The sequence below is a fragment of the Eretmochelys imbricata genome, chromosome 5 (assembly GCF_965152235.1).
Source record: "Eretmochelys imbricata isolate rEreImb1 chromosome 5, rEreImb1.hap1, whole genome shotgun sequence".
NCBI lineage: Eukaryota > Metazoa > Chordata > Testudines > Cheloniidae > Eretmochelys > Eretmochelys imbricata.
In genome coordinates, this window is record NC_135576.1 from 111,107,260 (window position 1) to 111,128,989 (window position 21,730).

A 21,730-nucleotide genomic window follows, 5' to 3' on the forward strand; every position below is an offset into this window, starting at 1 on the left:
CTGTGGGTTTGAGTTGTGACCTTGAAATGGAGTGGTTAACTTAGATTTCTTTTTCAACAATATTGTCTCCTGTCTGTAGGGAGATGACTGAGTATGAGCTCATGTACTAACATGGTATCCCAGTGTTTTCTGTTTTCATGTTCGTTGAGCCCCAGAATGTGTGGAATTAGTGTAAGAAAAAGCACATCAAGCCAAGCAACATTATCTGGAGGAAAAGAATTAAGCTCAGGTTGATGCCAGCTTTAGCAGAAATAAGCTGAGCTCATCAGCATATGTATACATTTACTTTAGAGACCTTTATGTGCTTTCCACATCTGTCAGCTCAATCACAGAACCAAACACAAAATACAGCATGCAGAAGCATTAACTGGATTTGTAACACTCCTTAGAAGACCTTAGTTCCATAAAGCAACGAATGGATTATGTGGAGGCATAAATATAGTATTTTCCTCCATGACAGTTATATCTTGCTCCCGTTATGTCAAAGGAAACCTGACTCGTTTTCCTCAGAAGACCAGCACTTTGAAATTTCAAAAGATAAAAAGCTGTTCAAAGGAGACATAAACTAAGATATATTTATGAACTTAATTTGTCATCTTTTATAGCTTCCAGAAGGAGCACGAGGGGTGCAGTTTTCTTTTTGAGTTCCCAAGACCAAGTGTGGGCAAACATACAGGGACAAGATTTATTTATCTAAAATAGAAGATGAAGCTGCAAAATGCTGTGGCATGTGTCGTGCATGTCATCTGTGTACTGTATATGGCATGTCGGGGGGAGTAAATGACACCCACAAAAATGGTAATCAAGTGAGAACACCACTTTGAAATTGTCAGCCAATAGTTCTTTGCTCTCAAAATCACTTATTTGGCAGTGAAAGCGTATTCTGATGATGTAATGTTTCCATCTTACAGTTCACTGGCTGAGTATGTTGTTACTCAATAACCTTTTTTGGGGAGTTTTGGTGAGGGGAGCACCAACTGAATTGGTCCCTCCCATTTTAGAGATGTTCCGGCTCTCCAGACTACGTGTCAAGGTTTGTGTGTCTCCACCCAACCACCAGGCAGTTTTGTTTGTGGAATGACACCTGCACCATGCCATGTTGTCACAAGTACAACCTAAGTGATTAGCTACAGCTTAAAGAGCTATGTATGGCTTGTCATGTTGTCATGCTAGAGTGCATTATATTTAGGTATTCAAAAAATCGAGCCAGGTTTTTTCATATTTTTATCAGTCTGTATTGTTGAAATGTGGTGTCTAAATACATGAAAAGCTCACTGTGCCCATTGTAAATCTTCCAAATATAATTGAAAACAGTTACAGTAGTTCAAAGACTGCATAGTTCAGCTATTGCTCTTCTGTTACCTATATGTGAATGTTTCTCTGGAACTATATGTGCTGGGACTATGTAAAAATGAATCAAAAGTAAACTACAGGTTACAATGTCTTCCCAATTTTTTAAGTGAGATCTGTAATGTACATAATATACCAAATTATGTTCCCATGAAAGGGAATAGTAGTTTCCTCAAGGAGAATCTTTTATACATATGCATACAATAAATAAATTCTGTGATCACTCTTAGAATACCAGAACTATTTTGGGCAATATTACACAACTCCACTTGAAAATCCACAAGCTTAGACTTTCTAAATTTGACTTAATAGCTTTCGCAGCTTTGATCACATATTGTATTACCTTTGCAAAAACTTTATTTCTATTGCATAATAAATGATTGATTTTTGTGGCACAATGGAAATGTGCGCACACCTCCTCTTTTTTCCCCTGCCCACCCCCAAAAATAGTTTACATTTTTGCTTGGGAGGAATTTGTGTCTCTGTGTGTGATAGGGGAAGATTGAGGGTAGGAAGGAGATGTTGTCTTTAAGTTGAAATGAAATTTCATCTTTCAGTTCTACAGCCACTAATTTGATTTAAGTTAAATCACACTTTACCCTGAAGTACCCTGAAGGCCTCTCTGTGTTCTGTGAAGTAAGTTAATTGCCTCAGATTTCATGTGCAAAAGTCACCTACTGGTTCCACATACATTTTTGGGGCTTGATTCTGCAGGCCCACCACATGTTGAACTCCAGCTGAAGTTGACAGAAGTCCCACATAGGGTCTGATCATGCAGACCTTTCATTTCTCTTCACTTCTCTTCATGTCTGAAAGAGAGATAAACATGTATTGTACTGCTGGGTTTGTTTTTTTTCCTTCAATTTTGTGGATGCTTTGTTAGTATGTATTGCTCCATTGCTTTTCAAAACCAGTTGGTATCAATTTACATAATTTCAAAATCAAAAACAAGCTTGTGTCAAAAAAGGCAGGGAGAGGGGGAGGAAATAGTTGGGGTTACAGTTCTTTTCAAATGACAGGTTTCAGAGTAACAGCCGTGTTAGTCTGTATTCGCAAAAAGAAAAGGAGTACTTGTGGCACCTTAGAGACTAAGGAATTTATTTGAGCATAAGCTTTCGTGAGCTACAGCTCACTTCATCGGATGCATACTGTGGAAAGTGTAAAAGATCTTATTATATACACACAAAGCATGAAAAAATACCTCCTCCCACCCCACTCTCCTGCTGGTAATAGCTTATCTAAAGTGATCACTCTCCTTACAATGTGTATGATAATCAAGTTGGGCCATTTCCAGCACAAATCCAGGTTTTCTCACACACCCCCCGCCCCACACAAACTCACTCTCCTGCTGGTAATAGCGAATCTAAAGTGACCACTCTCCTTACAATGTGTATGATAATCAAAGTGGGCCCTTTCCAACACAAATCCAGGTTTTCTCACCCCCCCGAGTGAGTTCGTGTGGGAGGGGGGGAGAAAATCAAGTTGGGCCATTTCCAGCACAAATCCAGGTTTTCTCCCCGCCCCCCCCCCACACGAACTCACTCGGGGGGGTGAGAAAACCTGGATTTGTGTTGGAAATGGCCCAACTTGATTATCATACACATTGTAAGGAGAGTGATCACTTTAGATAAGCTATTACCAGCAGGAGAGTGGGGTGGGAGGAGGTTTTTTTCATGCTTCGTGTGTATATAATAAGATCTTCTAAACTTTCCACAGTATGCATCCGATGAAGTGAGCTGTAGCTCACGAAAGCTTATGCTCAAATAAATTCCTTAGTCTCTAAGGTGCCACAAGTACTCCAGTTCTTTTCAAATGGAATTCAGCTAATGATACCTATTTTCAGAAGACAAATAGAACTTATATGAAGGATTAAAAATTGGTATCGTGTAGTGGCCAAGTGATTATCCTCTCACTAAAAATGAGTTCAGGGGAGAGGAAGTGAAAAATAATTAAAGCACTTTCAGTAAGAAAACTAAGAGATAATAGGTAAGCTCAGCTGGTTACAAGTAAACCCATGAGTGGGACGGAGAGTAAAGAAAGGCAAATAATTAAAAAACTAACAGAAAATAACTCTACAATGTGAACATGTTTCCAGGAAAGTGAGATAATTTTTAATCTTTTTGTTTTTAGGTTTCTTGTTGACATTGAACATCAATGTGTACAAAAAGTAAACTATATATTAATACAACTAATGATTATATAGAGTTAGAGTGAGCTATATGATGTGTATGTGTCATAGGATGGCTGGCCCCTGTAAATAAAGTAGATCCAGTGCCCCTGAGCCAGAGCCAGTGTTCCTAATTAGCCAATTAGAGTAGTACCTGGGACCTATAAAGGATCTGGGGAGTCCTGATGAGAGGCAGGAAAGGTCAGGAGACTGGAGGAGCTCTCTGGAGAAAGCTGCAGAAAGCTCTCTGCTGGCTCTCCCTGGGCAGAGAGAGGAATTGCCTAGGAGACTGTATGTTTGGTTCCTGGAAGAGGGTTGAAAGCAGGACATTAGCAAGAGGTACTTGCTGGCTGGCATCCCCAAGCCAGGATCAGAGGGCTGGACGGGGCTGAATGGAGGAGGAGCAGTGGAAAAAGAAGTTACCTGCTGTTTCTAAGCTGAAGAGCTGGAGCGAAGGCCTGGATAGGGTTGAAGGCAGGGGAGTAGTGGAGGAGCTTACCCACTGACATCTCCACGGATGGAGAGCTGGATCCGGAAGAGCTATGAGAGGGCCAGAGGAAGTGAAGGATGCACCCCTGGCAAGGATGATCTCCCAGCAGAGAGACTGGGGGATTCCCATTGGGAAGAGCAGATTTTCACTCTATATGGAAGGCCTGGGTGGCTGTCCTAGTACAAGGGCAGAGGAGGACCAACAGAATCTAGGCATGGTCGAAGGCACCGGTTTATGATACGTCGGGCATCATGGATGAGATGTGAGGGGATCTTAATGACCATTTGCACTGGAATGGGAAATGATCTACATGTTTGGGACTCTTATTGTGGACTGTTCTGAACTATGTTCTAGTAATAACCATATTGCTGAATGAGAGGTTAAGCCTGCATGGAATTACTGGTGGCTCTGAGAGGGAAAACTGTGCCTGTCATGCCATGGCCTGCATCAGGGAGGCACTCCAAGAAAGGTTGCCCTTTGACCTGCATGTAAATATATATCTCTATTTGGTAGAGGGGTGATGACATGTTTTGAGTAAGGTAGCACAGTAACAGTCCCAAATTCCCTTACCACCCAGCCCTTCTCAAAATAACAGATGGGAAATTTCAGAAACTGATTATTTCATTCCAATTTGCAAATAATTTCAGATTTGTGTTTTGAAAACCCTGTTCCCATATTTGTGAAAAGGGAGAATGGACTAATCTAATTTTAAGAATCTCTTGTTGGAGATGCTTGAAGAGTGCTAACCTTAAGCCATTATGCAAATCAAGAGGCTCGAGACTGTTGACTTTCAAGGTGCCTGTGTCTGCTAGCAAGAGAAGGATGCTATGGGCTTTATACAAAGCCCACTGAAGTCAATAGACTTCCATTGACTTCACTGAACCTGTCATAAATATAAAGGGAAGGGTAAACCCTTTTGAAATCCCTCCTGGCCAGGGGAAAGCTCCTCTCACCTGTAAAGGGTTAAGAAGCTAAAGGTAACCTTGCTGGCACCTGACCAAAATGACCAATGAGGAGACAAGATACTTTCAAAAGCTGGGAGGAGGGAGAGAAACAAAGGGTCTGTGTGTCTGTCTATATTCTGTCTTTGTCGGGAATAGACCAGGAATGGAGTCTTAGAACTTTTAGTAAGTAATCTAGCTAGGTATGTGTTAGATTGTGATTTCTTTAAATGGCTGAGAAAAGAATTGTGCTGAATAGAATAACTATTTCTGTCTGTGTATCTTTTTTGTAACTTAAGGTTTTGCCTAGAGGGGTTCTCTATGTTTTTGAATCTAATTACCCTGTAAGATATCTACCATCCTGATTTTACAGGGGGGATTTCTTCATTTCTATTTACTTCTATTTTTATTAAAAGTCTTCTTGTAAGAAACTGAATGCTTTTTCATTGTTCTCAGATCCAAGGGTTTGGGTCTGTGGTCACCTATGCAAATTGGTGAGGCTTTTTATCCAACATTTCCCAGGAAAGGGGGGGTGCAAGTGTTGGGAGGATTGTTCATTGTTCTTAAGATCCAAGGGTCTGGGTCTGTAGTCACCTAGGCAAATTGGTGAGGCTTTTTACCAAACCTTGTCCAGGAAGTGGGGTGCAAGGTTTTGGGAAGTATTTTGGGGGGAAGGACGCGTCCAAACAGCTCTTCCCCAGTAACCAGTATTAGTTTGGTGGTGGTAGCGGCCAGTCCAAGGACAACGGGTGGAATATTTTGTACCTTGGGGAAGTTTTGACCTAAGCTGGTAAAGATAAGCTTAGGAGGTTTTTCATGCAGGTCCCCACATCTGTACCCTAGAGTTCAGAGTGGGGGAGGAACCTTGACAGAACCTTTGATCAAATCCTGTATCTGCATCCTAGATGACGCCAAATGTTTGTCGCATTGGTCATCGCAAATTTATTTTAAATTAGTCGTGTGCAAATCTATTATGAGTTGTTGTCCATATTCCCTTGTGTATATACATCTTTTAAGATCTGAATATTCTGGTGCCATATTCCTGCTCTTCTTTTTTTATTTTGTTCTTCAGTGTCCACAATATTTAAACTGCTCATTCCCTCAGTTTTCTGATAGCTTTTCTGTCAGGCAGAACTTTCCCTTTAAAGAGCGTAGGTTTCTAAACTGGGTAGGTTATATTACGAATATGCCTCATGATCCAGACCATGCTGTCTCAGCCAGTGTTTTTTCAACTAAAATAAATGTTAAGATGCAGGATCTGAACATTTATGGGATGGGAAGGTTATAATTTATTTAAAGGAAGCTATGTCCTGCATAAACTAATTCCCATTGGGTTTCCAGTACAAGAACACAGGCTGGCTTCTGAGTGACATAGCTGACTTAGTTTAGCTGTAGTAAAGGCTGCAGTATATCACCAGCAAATGTCTTTGAGACAACCGGAAAGTAGTAGGAGTGCAAAGAATTATACTGATGATGAGGAATGATTGAAAAAAATCTGTCGATCTGTCCCTCCACTCCAAATGTTAATTTAATTCCTACTTTTTAAAGCTTTTCCTCTTGTGGTTACTTTTCTCTTCTTTTTTCTTTAGGGCACTGGAGGAGGAGATAATGGTTTGGAGTTACTTGATGAACAGTTAACCAAAGCAGTAAGACTCTCCATAATATCTGTAATAATACTCTGTGAGGTGCTTTCAGTTAACTTGGTATCAATGAAAATGAAAATCGTGGCTTCTAGAAATATTGTGTTCACATTAGTATAATGAGGGCATAAGGGAATTGCATTGTCTCCGTAGCACCAGACAATCCAGCCAAATTAATATACTACAATTAGGAAGCATCAGTTAGAATCTTGCACATCCTGAGCAGTTGCACAAAGAGTAACACTCCCAAATTATTTTACCTGGTGAATGGCATTCAGAGCATCATTAACAATAAATATAATACATGCATCTTTGTGGGTGTTGTTGATACTGGGCCATTGCCATGCCCTGGTGTTTTGGTTTGCCACAGGATGCTCTAATGTACACCTTAAAATGGGAAATATTGCTAACACTGCTGTAAATGTACCTCCTCTGATTAGTAAACATCTCATTTTTAGTAGCACCACCAACTGTATGCTGTAAACAGGGTTTTGTGTCCTAAATATTAATTCTTGGTGCTTTATTCCATTCACTGATAAGCACTGATAAGGAATGAGTTAAGCATGAATGTAGCCTGCCTCCATCAAATTTCAGGGCATATTGAAGTCAATGGAGTTACATGGATAAAAACCAAGAGGAGAATGAGGCTCTTTCTTCTAGGATTATGAGTTCACTAAAAATGGAGAAAACCAGAGCACATTTGCAATCTATGTTTTGTGTTTTTCTTTTCAAAAAAATCAGTAACTCCTATTTAGAAATCACTGCTTTGATCTAAGTAGCAGCAGCAGAAGGCAAACCAGCTGTACCTGGCTGTCCAGTCTTGCAAATGGAGGGGCCTTGTGTTAGATTCAGATATTTTTGTGGTACTTTTTTAGTCATTAATGCATCAGGGTCTAGTGTCACTTTCTTCAGGACTATTTATTTACAGCCTCTAAGAGCAGCTTGATCCTCACAAACATTAGAAACACCGACCAGATATGAGACCCCTGAACTCTGTTGCATGTGGAGGCTTGGCTAACCTTTGACATGAGGCTGGAATCTGAGGCCTTCTACCCAGTTCTCTGATTTCCCTGTCTGCTGCTAATATCTCTGGCTTTACAGAACTATAAACTGAATTTCCTTTAAAAAGAGAGGTTGGCCTTCTACCTCATTGCAAGCTGCTCTCTCCCATGTTGAAAGGACTGTAGGAGTGAACTTCAGGGGGTCGTATGGAGGGGAAAGAGATGAGAACCTCAAAAACAAAAAGAGAGAAAGAGATGCCTCTCTCCCTTCCAGGGGACTAGATGGGGAGTGGACTTGAAAGCTGCTACCTTAGGATAATAGACCTGCCCCCTGAAGACATGGGGACCCTAAAGTAAGCAATGTTCATTTCAGACTCTTCTGTGTTCCAGTGTACAGAGGGCTGAGAGTCCTACATTTTATAACCGAAGCACTGGAACAGGATGAACAGGGCAATGCCTAGAGGGAGAAACAGAAAAGTAAGGATCTCTCAAATGGCTATAATGTGTTCCATCCCAAAGTGCCTTGCTTTGTAGATGTAGGGATCAATTTGCCATCCTCTGTTGAAGTGCATCCACTCTGAGATGGAATGCAGCAGTCATTCTCCACTAGCAACAAACAGCCACTTTAGAAGGGAAAGTGAACAAGAAGTGGGTTTAGAAGGGAAGGTGAACAAGAACTTATGCAGTTGAAGCAAAGGAGAGAATTATCAGAGGGGTACCTGTGTCAGTCTGTATCCACAAAAAGGATGAGGAGTCCGCTGGCACCTTAAAGACTAACAGATTTATTAATCTGTTAGTCTTAAAGGAGAGAATGTAGTTTGGTACAACATAATTATAAGATAACATTTGGGCCAGGGTAGTGAAGCAGCCTATGCTTCTGAACAGTGCCATGGCATCGCTAATATTTAAAATATTCTCTGACCAAGAGAAAATCCTGGAGTGTGTGTGATTGGAATATTGTGTAATGTATCTTTGGCTGCTAAAATCTCTGATGTCTGGAAGTAATTGTGACCTCTGGAGTCCTGAATCCAAGATATCCAGCTGTAATGAAAGCATTTTTGGCCATTCAGAACTACTACCTAAAATAAGTCAAATTTTAAATTTACTTTTCATGAGTTTCTGTTTTTCACCAAATATCTGCTTGTTAATTGACCACTGCTGTTCATGGTCTCCTGCGTACACTATAAAGGTTACGCTTTGTGTCAATCACATTATCATTGTAATCTTTGGAAGGAAAGTCATGAAATGCTGCAGGCTGATTTAGTGGGTAAAAAATAGTCTTTCCTGACTGGGCTCTTGGTTTGAGCCCAGATTATATTCTTAAAAAAAAATAAGGTTAAAAGCAAGGGATGTATTTCTTCTTTTAGGAGGGGGATATATACACAGCACTATTTTTCTTACTTATTCCTGACATTTCGTCTATTATTCCTAATGTCTCCTCAGAGGATTTAAAAAAAGCAATTGCTCGTCAGTTTCATAAGAAAAATTATTAGCTTTTGGCACAGTGCCAAAAATAATTAAGGAACGCTGGGTAAACCCTGACAGAAAAGCAATAGCATTGTTCTCCTTGTAAAGAAGATCGCAAAAATATAGACCTTTCCTTTTTTTGAAAAAAATGATTTAATTAATATTAACATACGTGAACTTTTCATACAAATATTATCAAAATGAACCCATATTTGTTATCTTTAAAACCCCCATTTGTGTTTGTCAAGCTAATCATTAACTTTGTATTTATTTTGTTGAAATTCCCAAAATAGTAACCCCACGTTATAGAACTTATTTGATTAAGATAGGAGGAGTCTCTCCAATTGATAACACTCCATATCATAAAACAAGTAATACATTATTCAACGCAGTCTTGGAGAGCTGGTGCTCTTGGACTGAAACCGGCTTAGCTCTGAGCTGCTATGGAGGATAATCACTTATTTATTTGTTAAAAAAACAGCAATATGCTGGGTGCTGAACATGACAAGGATCAAGACCGTGTCAGCCCTGGAAATGTACAAACAAAAAGATAATTTCTCTGCCAGGCAATCTGTGTTGCTGGCCATCTGACCCCTGCTTCTGTAAGTGGGAGGGGAAGAGCGTTTCTACTGAGCCGAATTATCATGCTCATTGTAGTACCATGGGCCAAGTTCTGCATTCAGGGCTGCTCCCGTTATAATCCATTGAAGCAGTTTGTGCATATCCAAAGATGAAGCTTGACCTTGTGTTTGGATAAGCTAGTTTCTGACTGGTTATAGTGCATATGTGCGTGCACACAGATCCACACGTACAATGTGTTCCCCAAACCAATTCAAAATCAGTCATAGTAAAAGGAACCAGCTTTCACCCCATAGTATCAACATCAACGTTATGATACAAAAATGTCTCTTTCTGCATTCATCATTTGATACAAGAGAAACAGTGTCATTTTAATTGATCACTGTTGTAGGATTCCTGTCTTCTGTTGGGCAAATAAACATCCCTGCTTTACCATAGCATTAAAATAGCAGCAGGAAACCATTATCCTGTGACAATATTGTGATGCATCAACATTATCTCTTCATTACTTGTGAAGAAAGTTACCTCTTTGAGCTGATAGGATTGCATCGATTTTGTTCTGTCAGTTCACAAAGTTCTTTTTAGTTTTTCCTCCTGAACAAGAGAGAAGAAATGACAGAAATTAGAGATGGAGAAGACCTATTAGGTGACTTTTCCTATCTTCCTGCTGCGTACAGTATTTATTATTGTGTGGTAGCACCTAGGAGCTTCAGCCACAAACCAGGACCCCATTGTGGTAGTTGCTGTACCCAAACAGAATAAAAAGATGGTCCTGCCCCTAAGAGCTGCATAAGTGCTTTGTCTCTTATCTCAAGTGAAATGTTTTTTGTGATTGCCAGGTTAGAGACTGTCGCACAGTCCAATAGATTTCTCTGTCAGGTAGCATTTCCTCATATTTAGCCTATATTTTCCTGCTCTTAGTTTCTTTAGGAAGAAGGGGCCAGCAAGAAAAGTCTATTGTACAGTGAGCCAAATTCTGCCTGTTGGATTCCTGTGCCCACGTCCTATTGACTTTATCTGGAGTTGTGCACTCATTTGAGGAGAGAATTTGGCCAACTGCAAATAACAGTGTAATGTATTGTGGGATGCCCTCTGAATCAATTCAGTCTAAGTTTTAATTTGACATAGAATCAATATAACCTGCTGTGAGTTCTTTTACTCATCTGCTATTGAAAACACTTCGGGCCTGATATTCCTCTGGTTTAAATTGGTGCAACACCATTGAAGTCGGTTGAGCTACCCCGCTTTACAGCTGCTGGGGATCTGGCTCAGTGGATTTGTGTCCAGGATGCTCACTCGCTTTCTGCTTATGGTCAAGGGTGAATGGATAAGCTATGCTGAAAGGTTAGACAAGTAGCACATGTTGCCATGTCTCCTGGTTTATTTGTAGAAGTGATCTTCTAATTAGAAACACAGCCACTGACCTAACAATGTGATGAGAGGCATTTTAATAAATACTGGTACTGATCCCAGGGAACCATGTGACATTTCCCACTGCCCAGCGCTGCTTAGAAAGCAACAGCTGTCTGATATACGGCCTAATCTGAACACTTGAGTTTTACCACTAAATCCTTTTTTGAAAATGACTTATGTACCCAGCTGTTATCTCTGCTATCATCTCAGAGCCAGCACCAGATGGCATTTCCAGGGCACTTCACCATCTCCACTGGATTCCCGAATCATTCTGGGGAGGGAGGGGAAGGAGAGCAGTATTGCTCATTAGTGAGCTTGCTACATGAGTCCCTCCCACCTTTCCATTCCAGGCCAGATCAAGTAAACATGGCTGTGCTCATTTGAAGGGACAAGACAGGTTGTACTGGTGCACCAAATTGCCAAACTTTTCTTTTACCCAGACAAGCCACTTCTAAGTAATGACCTATTTAAAGGCCAAATTGGAAAAAAAAATCCCCCTCCAACCCAGTGGAGACAAAATAATTTAATGGGAATTCATATTAAAAATATTCCTATCTGGAACTTGTTTTTATTGCATGGTGGTTTTTTTCCCTAACCTGGAGAAGTCTTGCTTGATCTCTTTAACAGCTGTTGTTCCCATTGACTCCAGTGGCACATACTGGGGAAGCCCAAACTCCCACTGTGCTGTTGACCTTTATCACTGAGATACCCGTGATACTGCAGTGGAGGATTTATTCCTTATATGTCCAGCCGGACTTTGCAGACTTCCTCCCTGGAAGTATTTTTATTCTCTCTTCTTCTGTCTTCTTGCACTCTCTTTCCTTCTTTTTCCCTTTCCATGTCTCCCACCACCACTATCACTTCCTCACCACCACATCCTGCTACTGCTTTCTTCTTCAGCTCCTCAGTGGTACTGTGGAGGGGGCTGTAGCACGGTGTTAGTGTGAGGTTCTATGCCAGCACATCAGTGCTGAAGTTTTGCTCTCCCCTTAATCATGCACTTACACATTTTCTGTGCTTGCGTACACACATAAGGACATATTCGTTCCTGGCGTACCTACCCTGAGCAGCTTCAGTGGAGTTACCCCAGCGATGAATTTAGGCCACTCTGTCTACATTAATGGAACTGCTCTCTGCAAATCAAGCTCCTGCATGGCTTTCTCATTCTATAGAGTTGTGGCTTATCTTTATCATGTAGCATTCCCTTCCCTAGCTGTGGTCTGCAGTCAGAGCACAGCTGGCTGGCCCTGCTGTTGAAAAGCACAGTGACCGTATCTTTTGAAATTTCCACAAACATGTAGCAGTTTTTAAACGTATGTTTATGTTTGAGTGTGTGCATGCCACAGGAGAAAAGGTGTGTTAACCTTAAATGATAGTCCAGGGATATTTCCTGCCTAGCAAATGGAATAAGTATGGTAGTAATTATAAAAATAATCACCAAGATGACTCTTTGCCTGCTGCGTCTCTCTGCACAGCACTTCCGGTCTTTTTTTGGTAGCTGGTTCCATTATTTCTTACAGTGCAGGAAGGACTAGGGTGTCTGTATATGTAACGTGAATCCATGTGTCTATTTGGTGCCGCTTCAGAAGTCTTGCTCTGTAGGTTTTATGGCATCAGAAGGAAAGTACTATTTCAATTTGCAAATCGCTTCTTAATCCAAAACTTGTTGTGGGAGGCAGATCAATTGTATGGGTATTTCATGTGCTTTATTAATGCTACCATTATAGAATTAATCTTCAGTGCTATATTTTGAAAAGGATGTACTTGTAGCCTTTAAAATATTGGTATGTTTGGGTTGGCATTACTAATACCAGTTATTAGTAATGGGTATCTTAAACCAGTGACCTTTGTGAAGGGTTTCGTCTCCTGAATGAATGCAATGTTGGAATTAGCAGGCTGAGAATCACCCTTAGGAATAGCATTAGATTTAGAGACTCTAGATATACACAAGGAACTGTGACCATACATCATACACTCACAAGTTATCAAATGTCCTTTTATTAACAATGCCGTTAAGCAGATGAACAATGCCCCAACTACTGAAACATACACAGAGATGGAAATAAACCATAGGATGTCCAGCATCCGTGCTTTCATACTCTCATCCCTTGGGAAACCATATAGATGAGTAAGATGATCATCGGGTGGCCATGGCCGTCCTGTTGGGTGTCTGCTCATGTGCTCTCCCCCCCCGCCCCCCGACACACACTCAGGCTGGGCAGCACATTTTATCCTGTGTTAATCTTCTGTATTTGCATAAAAAATATCAGCCCCTTTTCTTTCTTTGTGCTTGTATACCACGCTGATAGAAGGGTGCCCCATTTCTCATTGTTGATCCCTTTAACTTCCCGTATTTTCATTAACATATGCATTGAGTTACTATGGTAACATGAAGAAAAGGAGTACTTGTGGCACCTTAGAGACTAACCAATTTGTTTGAGCATAAGCTTTCGTGAGCTACAGCATCCGATGCATCCGATGAAGTGAGCTGTAGCTCACAAAATCTTATGCTCAAATAAATTGGTTAGTCTCTAAGGTGCCACAAGTATTCCTTTTCTTTTTGCGAATACAGACTAACACGGCTGCTACTCTGAAATCTATGGTAACATGAGGTCCTTACAGAATTCCCAGAAAAGTTGCTATCCGCCATCATGCCATATTAACAGCTACATTCGGGCATATTTTCCAGAACATGAACAATTAACACATCTTTTACTGTAATCTTTCATCTTTACTGGCACAGGGTTATCCCTTGGTCATCTAGTCGTGTCAACCTGTTTCAGGCCTGAGACCTTCTGTGGCCAAACGATCTCACTTACAGGCCTAAAGCCTGTAGGCCTTAATTTGCAGCCTTACCTTACTTATCCTTATCTTGCAGCTTAAACCTATTAACCACATATTGATTTATACATAAACTAACTGCAAGAATAGGTGAATACACAAATTAATGCAATCAATCACATAACTATATAATCACATCATATGATTAACTACACGCTCCTGCTGTGGAAACTCCTAGTTGGGAATACTCAAATGAGGTTATTAATGAGGATGCAGGCCTTGATCCTGTTGTTCTAAGAGTTGAGGGCACTCAGCACATGGCAGGAAGTGCTCAGCACTTCACAGGATCGGAATCATATTCAGCAGTGGCATGACAGTCAGCAGTGTGTGGACTTTGCAAAGTTAGGTTCACATTTTCAAAAATCGGCCTGCACGTGAGAAGTGCATACGTGCCTAGGCATATGCCTGTGCAAACCTCCCAAATCAGGCACAAGCACCAGTCATTGGGTGTGCACAAAGCTGCATGCCCACTCTTGCACAAGTATATTTGAAAAATTGTCCCATTATGCTCAATACTGTTCAACTGATTTCAGTTGCTCCATACAAAGCCTACATCTAGATGTGAAATGTGCAGGTAGGAACCATGGCAAGTCACAGCAAAAGCTAAAATACACAATTAGGAAGCGAGAGATGTACTAGTGCATGTTCAGAAATGTGTGGACTGTTTTCAGTCACACAAGGTACTTCCGTTGTGTATGTGACAATAAATCTAAATTTTTGTGTGCTGAATTCAGTAGCTGTGTACGTATTCTGTAAACTCTGAAAATACATACTATAGAATTCTGAAGATAAATCCTTTTATTGTTGTCAAGTAAATGCATATGGGTCAAATTCTGCATATTGTGTCATGTCTTTGAGGCTAGTATGGTTGGGAGAGGGTGTCAGTTGGTTTGAATTTGGCTCTCTATTTTTAATTCCTTATTATTCTTGATAGGAGTTTCATGCCTCATTCTTGACCCAAAGTGCTGGGAACGTGGTCCCAGAATGCTGCTTAATGTAATGCAGTCAACTGTACAGGTTTCTGAATTGCAAATTCAGTGAGAGTGATCCTGAATTTTGAAATGTTTCATGCATGGCAAACAGAAGAACTGAAGTACAGAGAGAGACAGAGAAATTTTTCTCAAAGCAAGGAATTATTTGGACTTTCAAAAGTATGTTGTTTAATTAAACCCTTGCTAATTTGTTGCTAAACAAATGTTGTTTTAATTACTTTCTCTTTAAGCTACCTATAGTCATGAACAACATGCATAAGATTTCTTATGTGCTATGCAAAATATGTGTTGGAAAACTGGGGTGATGTCATGGTTCCTCACCACACAGGTTCAATGAACTTTGCTAACCAGACTCATTGCAGAGTCCACATGTTGCATGGGGATATAGAGGTAAAAGCACACAGATGCAATTTTCCCCAAAAGAATAAGCGTGAACAAGAACTGTGAGTTGAACAAAAATATAGGCGGGAAAGGATTTTATTTTCAAATCGGTGAATTTGAAATTACACAGTAGGAGTCTGCCCTGGCTGATATCAAGTGCATCCCTATTGGACTCAGAGGGCATAGATGTCAGGCCAGAATTGGGTCCACTAGTTTTTGCTACCCAATAAAATCCTTTTTTTTTTTTTTATTTTTAAAAAGTGTTGCTAAAAATGCAGGAAAATGTGAGCAACTAAGGATCTTGATTCAGTTCTCTCTAGGTGACCAGATGTCCTGATTTTACAGGGACAGTCCCAATTTTTGGGTCTTTTTCTTATATAGGCTTCTATTACCCCCACCGCCTGTCCCGATTTTTCACATTTGCTATCTGGTCACCCTACCTCTCTCCCACACCAGTTAGATGCCAGTGGAGCTGCTCCTAATTTATTCACAAACGTGTGTGAGAGGAGAATCAGGCCAAGAACTGAGAGAGCTCTGGCCAACAAATTAACACTTTGCCAAAGACCAAAAATCTGCCTGCAGAGGGAGCCAGAGGTACCCCCATCTCAGGGCTAAATTTGGTGTTTTAAAATACTGTTTCATGTAACTGATTTACTCATAACTAATTATTTTTGTTGTTAAATTTCCCCACTGGTGAGTGTGGATCTGTGGGTTTGGATTTCCTAGGTATCTGGGATACCCAATCGAGATAGCTGCAGTTTAATTAAGGTAGCTATGAGGAGCTTTACTTTTCCAGTGTTGTACACAAAGCATGCTACACTTAAGTCTATTCTTAAAACAGTGGTCTCTATCTACATTCCAGACAGCCAAGGAGGAAGAGACTACATTTGTGGTTTGGGTACATTAATACAAATTGTCATAAGGCACAGGCTTGGGAGTCAGGAGATCTGGGTTCTACTCACAACTCTGCTAGATAATTCTGGTATGATCTTGGGCAAGTCCGTCATTTTATTTTTCTGTGCATCACTTTCAGCATCTGGGAAATCCAGATAATGCAGTACTTCCCTACCTCACAGTGGTAAATAAGGTAACGTTTTATTATTGGCGACATTAATTCATGGCATCCAAGCCCTTTTCAGTTCTGTCTTAGAAGGCCCTAGACATGCAAAGTATTATTGGTATCTAGAAGGCATTGTGATAGGTACATTAAGATTACCTAAAATCGGTAGTTATGTCCAGTGTTCTAGTCCGTGCTAATACTCAGTGATTTTACAATCCTGTAGAGCACTGCACTTCCTAAACTTCACCTGTTCCATTGCACTGCTGGCTGCATTTTCAAACGAGGTCTTTTGTGCTGGATACGTCTTTCCAAATGGCAAGCTATACTCAAGCCTTTGAAAGTTGAGCCTTTGATGTATTTTATAGGGATAGGGAAGCATATTAAAGTGTACTCTGTTCGCCTTATTGAGCTCTATTGCTGGGTCAATACTAAAGCTGTAATTTCATCTCCAGCTTCTTATAACTTAACTGCTTTAGCATCACAGTTGATGATGACATCATAGGAAGCCATTGATGAGCTGACAGCCTTTTATGACCCAGCAGTGTATGATTTACACTCTCTCTCTCTTTTTTTAATGAGTAGTGTAGGTCTGTGCTCATAAATGTTAAAGAATTACCAACAAAGGAAATCACAATGCTTTGGTTATCCACAGACCAATTACAGTGGAGGCCAGCAGTACAAACATGTCTGCATTGCTTTTCCTCGTACTCTGAACTCGGGCAGAGGCACAAGGCTGTATAGGTGGAATGGTCAAAGTGGGAAGCAAAAAGTGGCAGCTTTTGTAGTTCAGCAATGTAAATTCGTGCACAGTGATTATATTATAAAATACGGTGAGTGCTGCAGAAAAATTCTGTATCCCCATAATACTAAATACAATAAACAATTAAGATTAATCTACAGCTCCCTATAGCAGACTCTGCTCCTGGCATCTCCTTGGTTCAGCAGCTTTTCTTTCTTTCTTTCTTTCTTTCTTTCTTTCTTTCTTTCTATTATTGCAGCAAGGCTTTTGCAGGAAAGTGAATCCTGCCCCACGCTCTCATTGCACATTTAGAATATAGGCATACTCGAGCAGCAGATTAGGGATTACTAGCTCAAATGCTGATTTGCAGGTGCATAACATTATGGACTGCAGCGCTCAGAGCAATTCTTAAAGTCAAAGATACATAAAAGCCAATTATAAATCAGGACTCAAATAAAAGGAAGCAGGCAAAGCCAAAAACTTCATTAAGATGGCTCTGCATAAAATGCTTCCAAGCTAAAAATACAGCAGGCTGTTCTGTGTTCTGGGCCGAAGTAGCACCTGGAAACAAACACACACTGACATACACAAAATACCCTGATGCAATAAATGGCATCAGATTCAAACAGCAAAAGTTGTAAAACTCTAAGGCAGGGAGCTTTAAAAGGATGGGGGGTTATAATATGTAATGGGGAATATAGAAGAGTGTAGGATGAAGACCCTACAATAACTATGACTGCATCCAAGCTGCTAGATGTTGCAAAACTAAGGACAACTAACAAAGTGAAATGTACTAGCAAATTAGGGACTATCTAGTGAGAGCAAACTGTGAATCGGTGACAAATGGAGACTATGTGGGAATGGTGCTATTGATTTCTTTTGTGAGGACAAGGGAAGGCATGATAGCCTTTCCCTTCTGTCTCTACACGCCTGTGCAGGGGAGGTAGAATCCCACATCTTGTGCGTTCTGTAGTGCAGGAGTCATTAGTGGTTGGCACAGCTCAGACTGTCGCAAAGATTTATTTGAAGGATGGTCTTGTGCCTAAAGGCCTGCACCGGTCAAAGCACTGGACTGTGACTCGGAAAGTATGAGGTCAACTCTTGGATCTGCCAGAGACTCTGGTGTATCATTTAATCTCTCTGTCTCTCAGTTCCCTATCTGTAAAAATGGGGGTAACACTTTCCTAGTTCACACGGCTGTTGTGAGACTAGATTTAGTAATGATTGTGGGGTGTTTCAGTTCTGCACTGATGAGAGCAATATATGTAAATAGATAGACCAAGTAGAAGCTGACCTAACTGTTCCAGGCCACAGTGGGACTTGCAGAGCTCAGAGGTGGGGGAGGGACATGAGATCTGAATGCCTGTAATAAAGGTGAATTGGAAGCCCCAAGAAGAAAGGCTTGGGCCTGAAGAGCCAGAAAGAACTGTAGCCTGTAAGAACTTAATAAATTAGATTAATAAATTTGGGACATGTTACTTCACATACTTTGGGCTGGCAAATGAATTACTAGGAGAATCAAGAGAATTGACTGTAGGGTGCCTGTCACAGAATACTTGAAATGAAACTGATTCAAAACAGGCTTGCGTGAACCCTGCCCACTTTCACGCAGCTCTAGGTCAAATCCTGTAACAGTTACGCTGTTGGTTTTAGTGGAGTTATTGTAGATTTACACCAGTGTAACTGAGTGCAGATTTTCTTTGTCGTCTCAAAAATGGAATCGTGGTAAGATAGTGGATTCAAAGTGCTTTCCCATTTCCACACAGTGAAAAGTGTTGGTAAGATTGGCTTCATGCCTGTGATGCTCATTGACATCAGTGGGAGAAGAAATGAGTGCTAAGCCTTGACTCTGCAAAGGTTTCAGTCCTGGAATTTGGATTTAGGGACAATCTTGGGACTATTTGTTCTCAGGTTAGTGGAAATCAGGAATGCCACAGAGATGTGGAGTTTGGCTTCTGGCTGTAAAAGAGCTGTGGATATTTACTACATAAGTACCTCCTTCCAGTTAGTTCCTGTGGGGTGTCTGTGAAGTGCTGTCTTCCACCTCTCTCCCAGCTAGGTGAAAGAAGAATGCTGCTATTGCAGTTTTAAGGAAGGGGAGGTTTAAAAATTGTGGTGTTGTTTCCTTGTGCTCCCTTATGGGTCTGTCTGCATCCACCTGTTGTTTCTTGTCTAATACTTAAATTGTTAGCTCTTTGGAGCTGCCCTTTTGTCCTGTTTTCGTACAGCGCCTGGCAGAGTGGGGTCCTGGCCCATGGCCGGGGTTCCTAGGTGCTACTGAAAGTCAAATAATAATAATGAGAGCTGTTTGAAAAGCATAATATATATTTTGTGAAGAAACAAACTTTTTGTGATTTTTTTTTCCTCTAAAATGTTCATTTCATTTTGATGTGGGAGAAATTTAAATTGGGAGCAAAAAATAAAAATTATTTCCAGTGCAAAAAAGATGGAGGGAGTCAAAAGTGGTAGGATTTCAGCCAAAATGAGTTTTAAATTTTAGTAGAAAATCAAAAGTTTTTTTTATCAAAATGAAAAATTTCCACCCAAAAAAAAAACATTGATGGAAAAATCGTGACTAGCTCAAAGTGGTTTTCCCCCAGAATCTGGGGACAGAGCTGGATCCAGACACACATGTTGCAGGAGAGTAAAAGCATTTTTATAAAACAAATCTGGGAAGAATTTTCTCATCAATGGTCCTTCATTATCAGTTGTTTTCATCTCCCACCAGTTGCAGGGCACAGGATCCTGATCCTGTCCATTATGCAGATGTATTTATCTGGAATGTCACGTTAGCCTCATGCAAGGTTGAAAGGCATTGACACTGTTGGTCACGTCCATTTCTTTCACTAACCTTATTACTTGGGGGGGGGGCATTCTTTGTCATGCTTGTTGCCACTTATTTCAGTTAATATGAGGTAGGGTCTTTGACTTTCAGCTCAGTTATTTAATATAACATAGGCTTTTATCCAATAAAATGTACCTGCACATGTAGAGTTCCATGATTAATTGATCCTTTTATGCCTAAAATATAAATTGAGGGCATGATTCTCCTCCCATTTATATCAATTTTTGACTGTTAAAGTTCCATTTACTGCAGTGCAATTGTTCCTGAATTCTTCTTTGTAAGTGAGAAGAGTTGGATCCAGCAGGTGTAGGATGAGGGTGATCAGCTTGCAAACTGCATGGCTCAAGCTAAGCTAGTCTTTCACAGATGCATCAGCAGCAATAGGTTTTCAATAATCTGAGTGATGGCCCTAAGTGATGAAGTTCTGATCCATGTTTGGGTTTGGACTTAGATCCCCTAAACTTTTGGGTTCAAACTGGGGTTCCAGTTATAGAGAGAAACTTAGAATACGGAAAAGATTTGCTTTTTCACCTGTTTAGCTGAGGCTGAAAATTTTTTCTGCTCAGCTTAAGGGGAGAAATTTATCTGTTTTATTTAATCATTTCCTGTATTTCTACTATATTGAAACTGTTTAATTCATCAAGTAAAAATCGCTACTCTTTGCATGGCAGTCTTTAGCACTGAGAAATTCGATATGGAACTTGATAACCTCTTAGTTATTAACATTATGATTTCTTCCAGTATTTTACTGGTTGCTTATAAATACATTTTTGTTACAACATAATAGTGCATTCATGGTCACGACTGTATACAGGTAGGAATTGTTCACTGTTCTCAAACATTTGCGAGAAACACAAACAAAACCATATGTTTCAAATATTTCACCAAATACCTTTTCCATTTATGTGCATGTGTTGCAGGCAGTTTGAGTCTGGTGCTGCTCCAGAATCCTATCACTTATCTTTTTATGTTTTATGGCAGTTTTTTTGGTTTTTTTGTTTTTTTAATATAAATATGCTTTGACTTAAATTGGGGGTGGTGGGCTTCTCTGCCAGTACTAAACCCTAATCATTATCATCAAATCACAGGAGCTACAATGTTTCCAGCTTTTAAATTGACCATGCTGTAATCTGTAATCCTATTTATTTCAAATGCTAATATGCATTAATTCTACTGACTTGATGTCCAATCTTGCCAGTCCTCTACAGAGGGAGCTCCCATTAGCTTTGGTAGGAGTTCCATTTGCAGAAGCACTTCACTGATATTGTGGCATATGAAAGCTGTTAGATGACAAAAGGGGTTCCTTTAGAATGTTCTCTATTCAAAAATCCTTCTGCATCATTTCAAACTCTGCTTCATGCTGTCCAGGCATTCTTCATAATTGTTAACGCTAGAGATGGGCCCAAACCATAAACCCCTCCCCTGGATTCTGGAAGCATTGGAAATCTGAATCTAGCTGCAGATGTGAATACTGCAAATGGCCTTCTTTAAGCTGGGCCAAACACCAGTCCTGCCTCCCCTATCCTAAGGGTTTTTCAAATCCAGATCCAAAATGCACAGTTTGAGCCTTTCTCTAGTTTAAAACCTCTTTTCTCTTCCTCTTTATTTATTGCAAGCTTAAAAGTGATATTTTTTGGCAGTTTCCGCTGATTTATTTGAGGGTTACTCGTGAGTCTTCAGCTTTGTTTTTTTGTTTTTGTGTTAATAAAAAGAAGAGTATCATTTTGGAAAAGCAAAAGAGCACACAAAGAATTATGTAGGCGTTGCAAACTCCTACAAGGGGTGAAAATGCACAGCCTTGCAGGTTAAAGAGCTGAGGCGGCT

The 21,730-nt window shown here is 40.3% G+C and overlaps 1 protein-coding gene across 1 annotated transcript in view; it reads left to right on the forward strand.

The window, feature by feature from the left end:
• ADAMTSL1 (ADAMTS like 1) overlaps positions 1-21,730 on the forward strand; it is a 689,739-nt gene that overhangs the window by 392,542 nt on the left and 275,467 nt on the right. The window contains exons 3-4 of the mRNA XM_077816448.1: positions 1,002-1,115; positions 6,538-6,594. Coding sequence (XP_077672574.1) covers positions 1,002-1,115; positions 6,538-6,594 — 171 coding nt within the window. The remainder of the gene's footprint in view (positions 1-1,001; positions 1,116-6,537; positions 6,595-21,730) is intronic.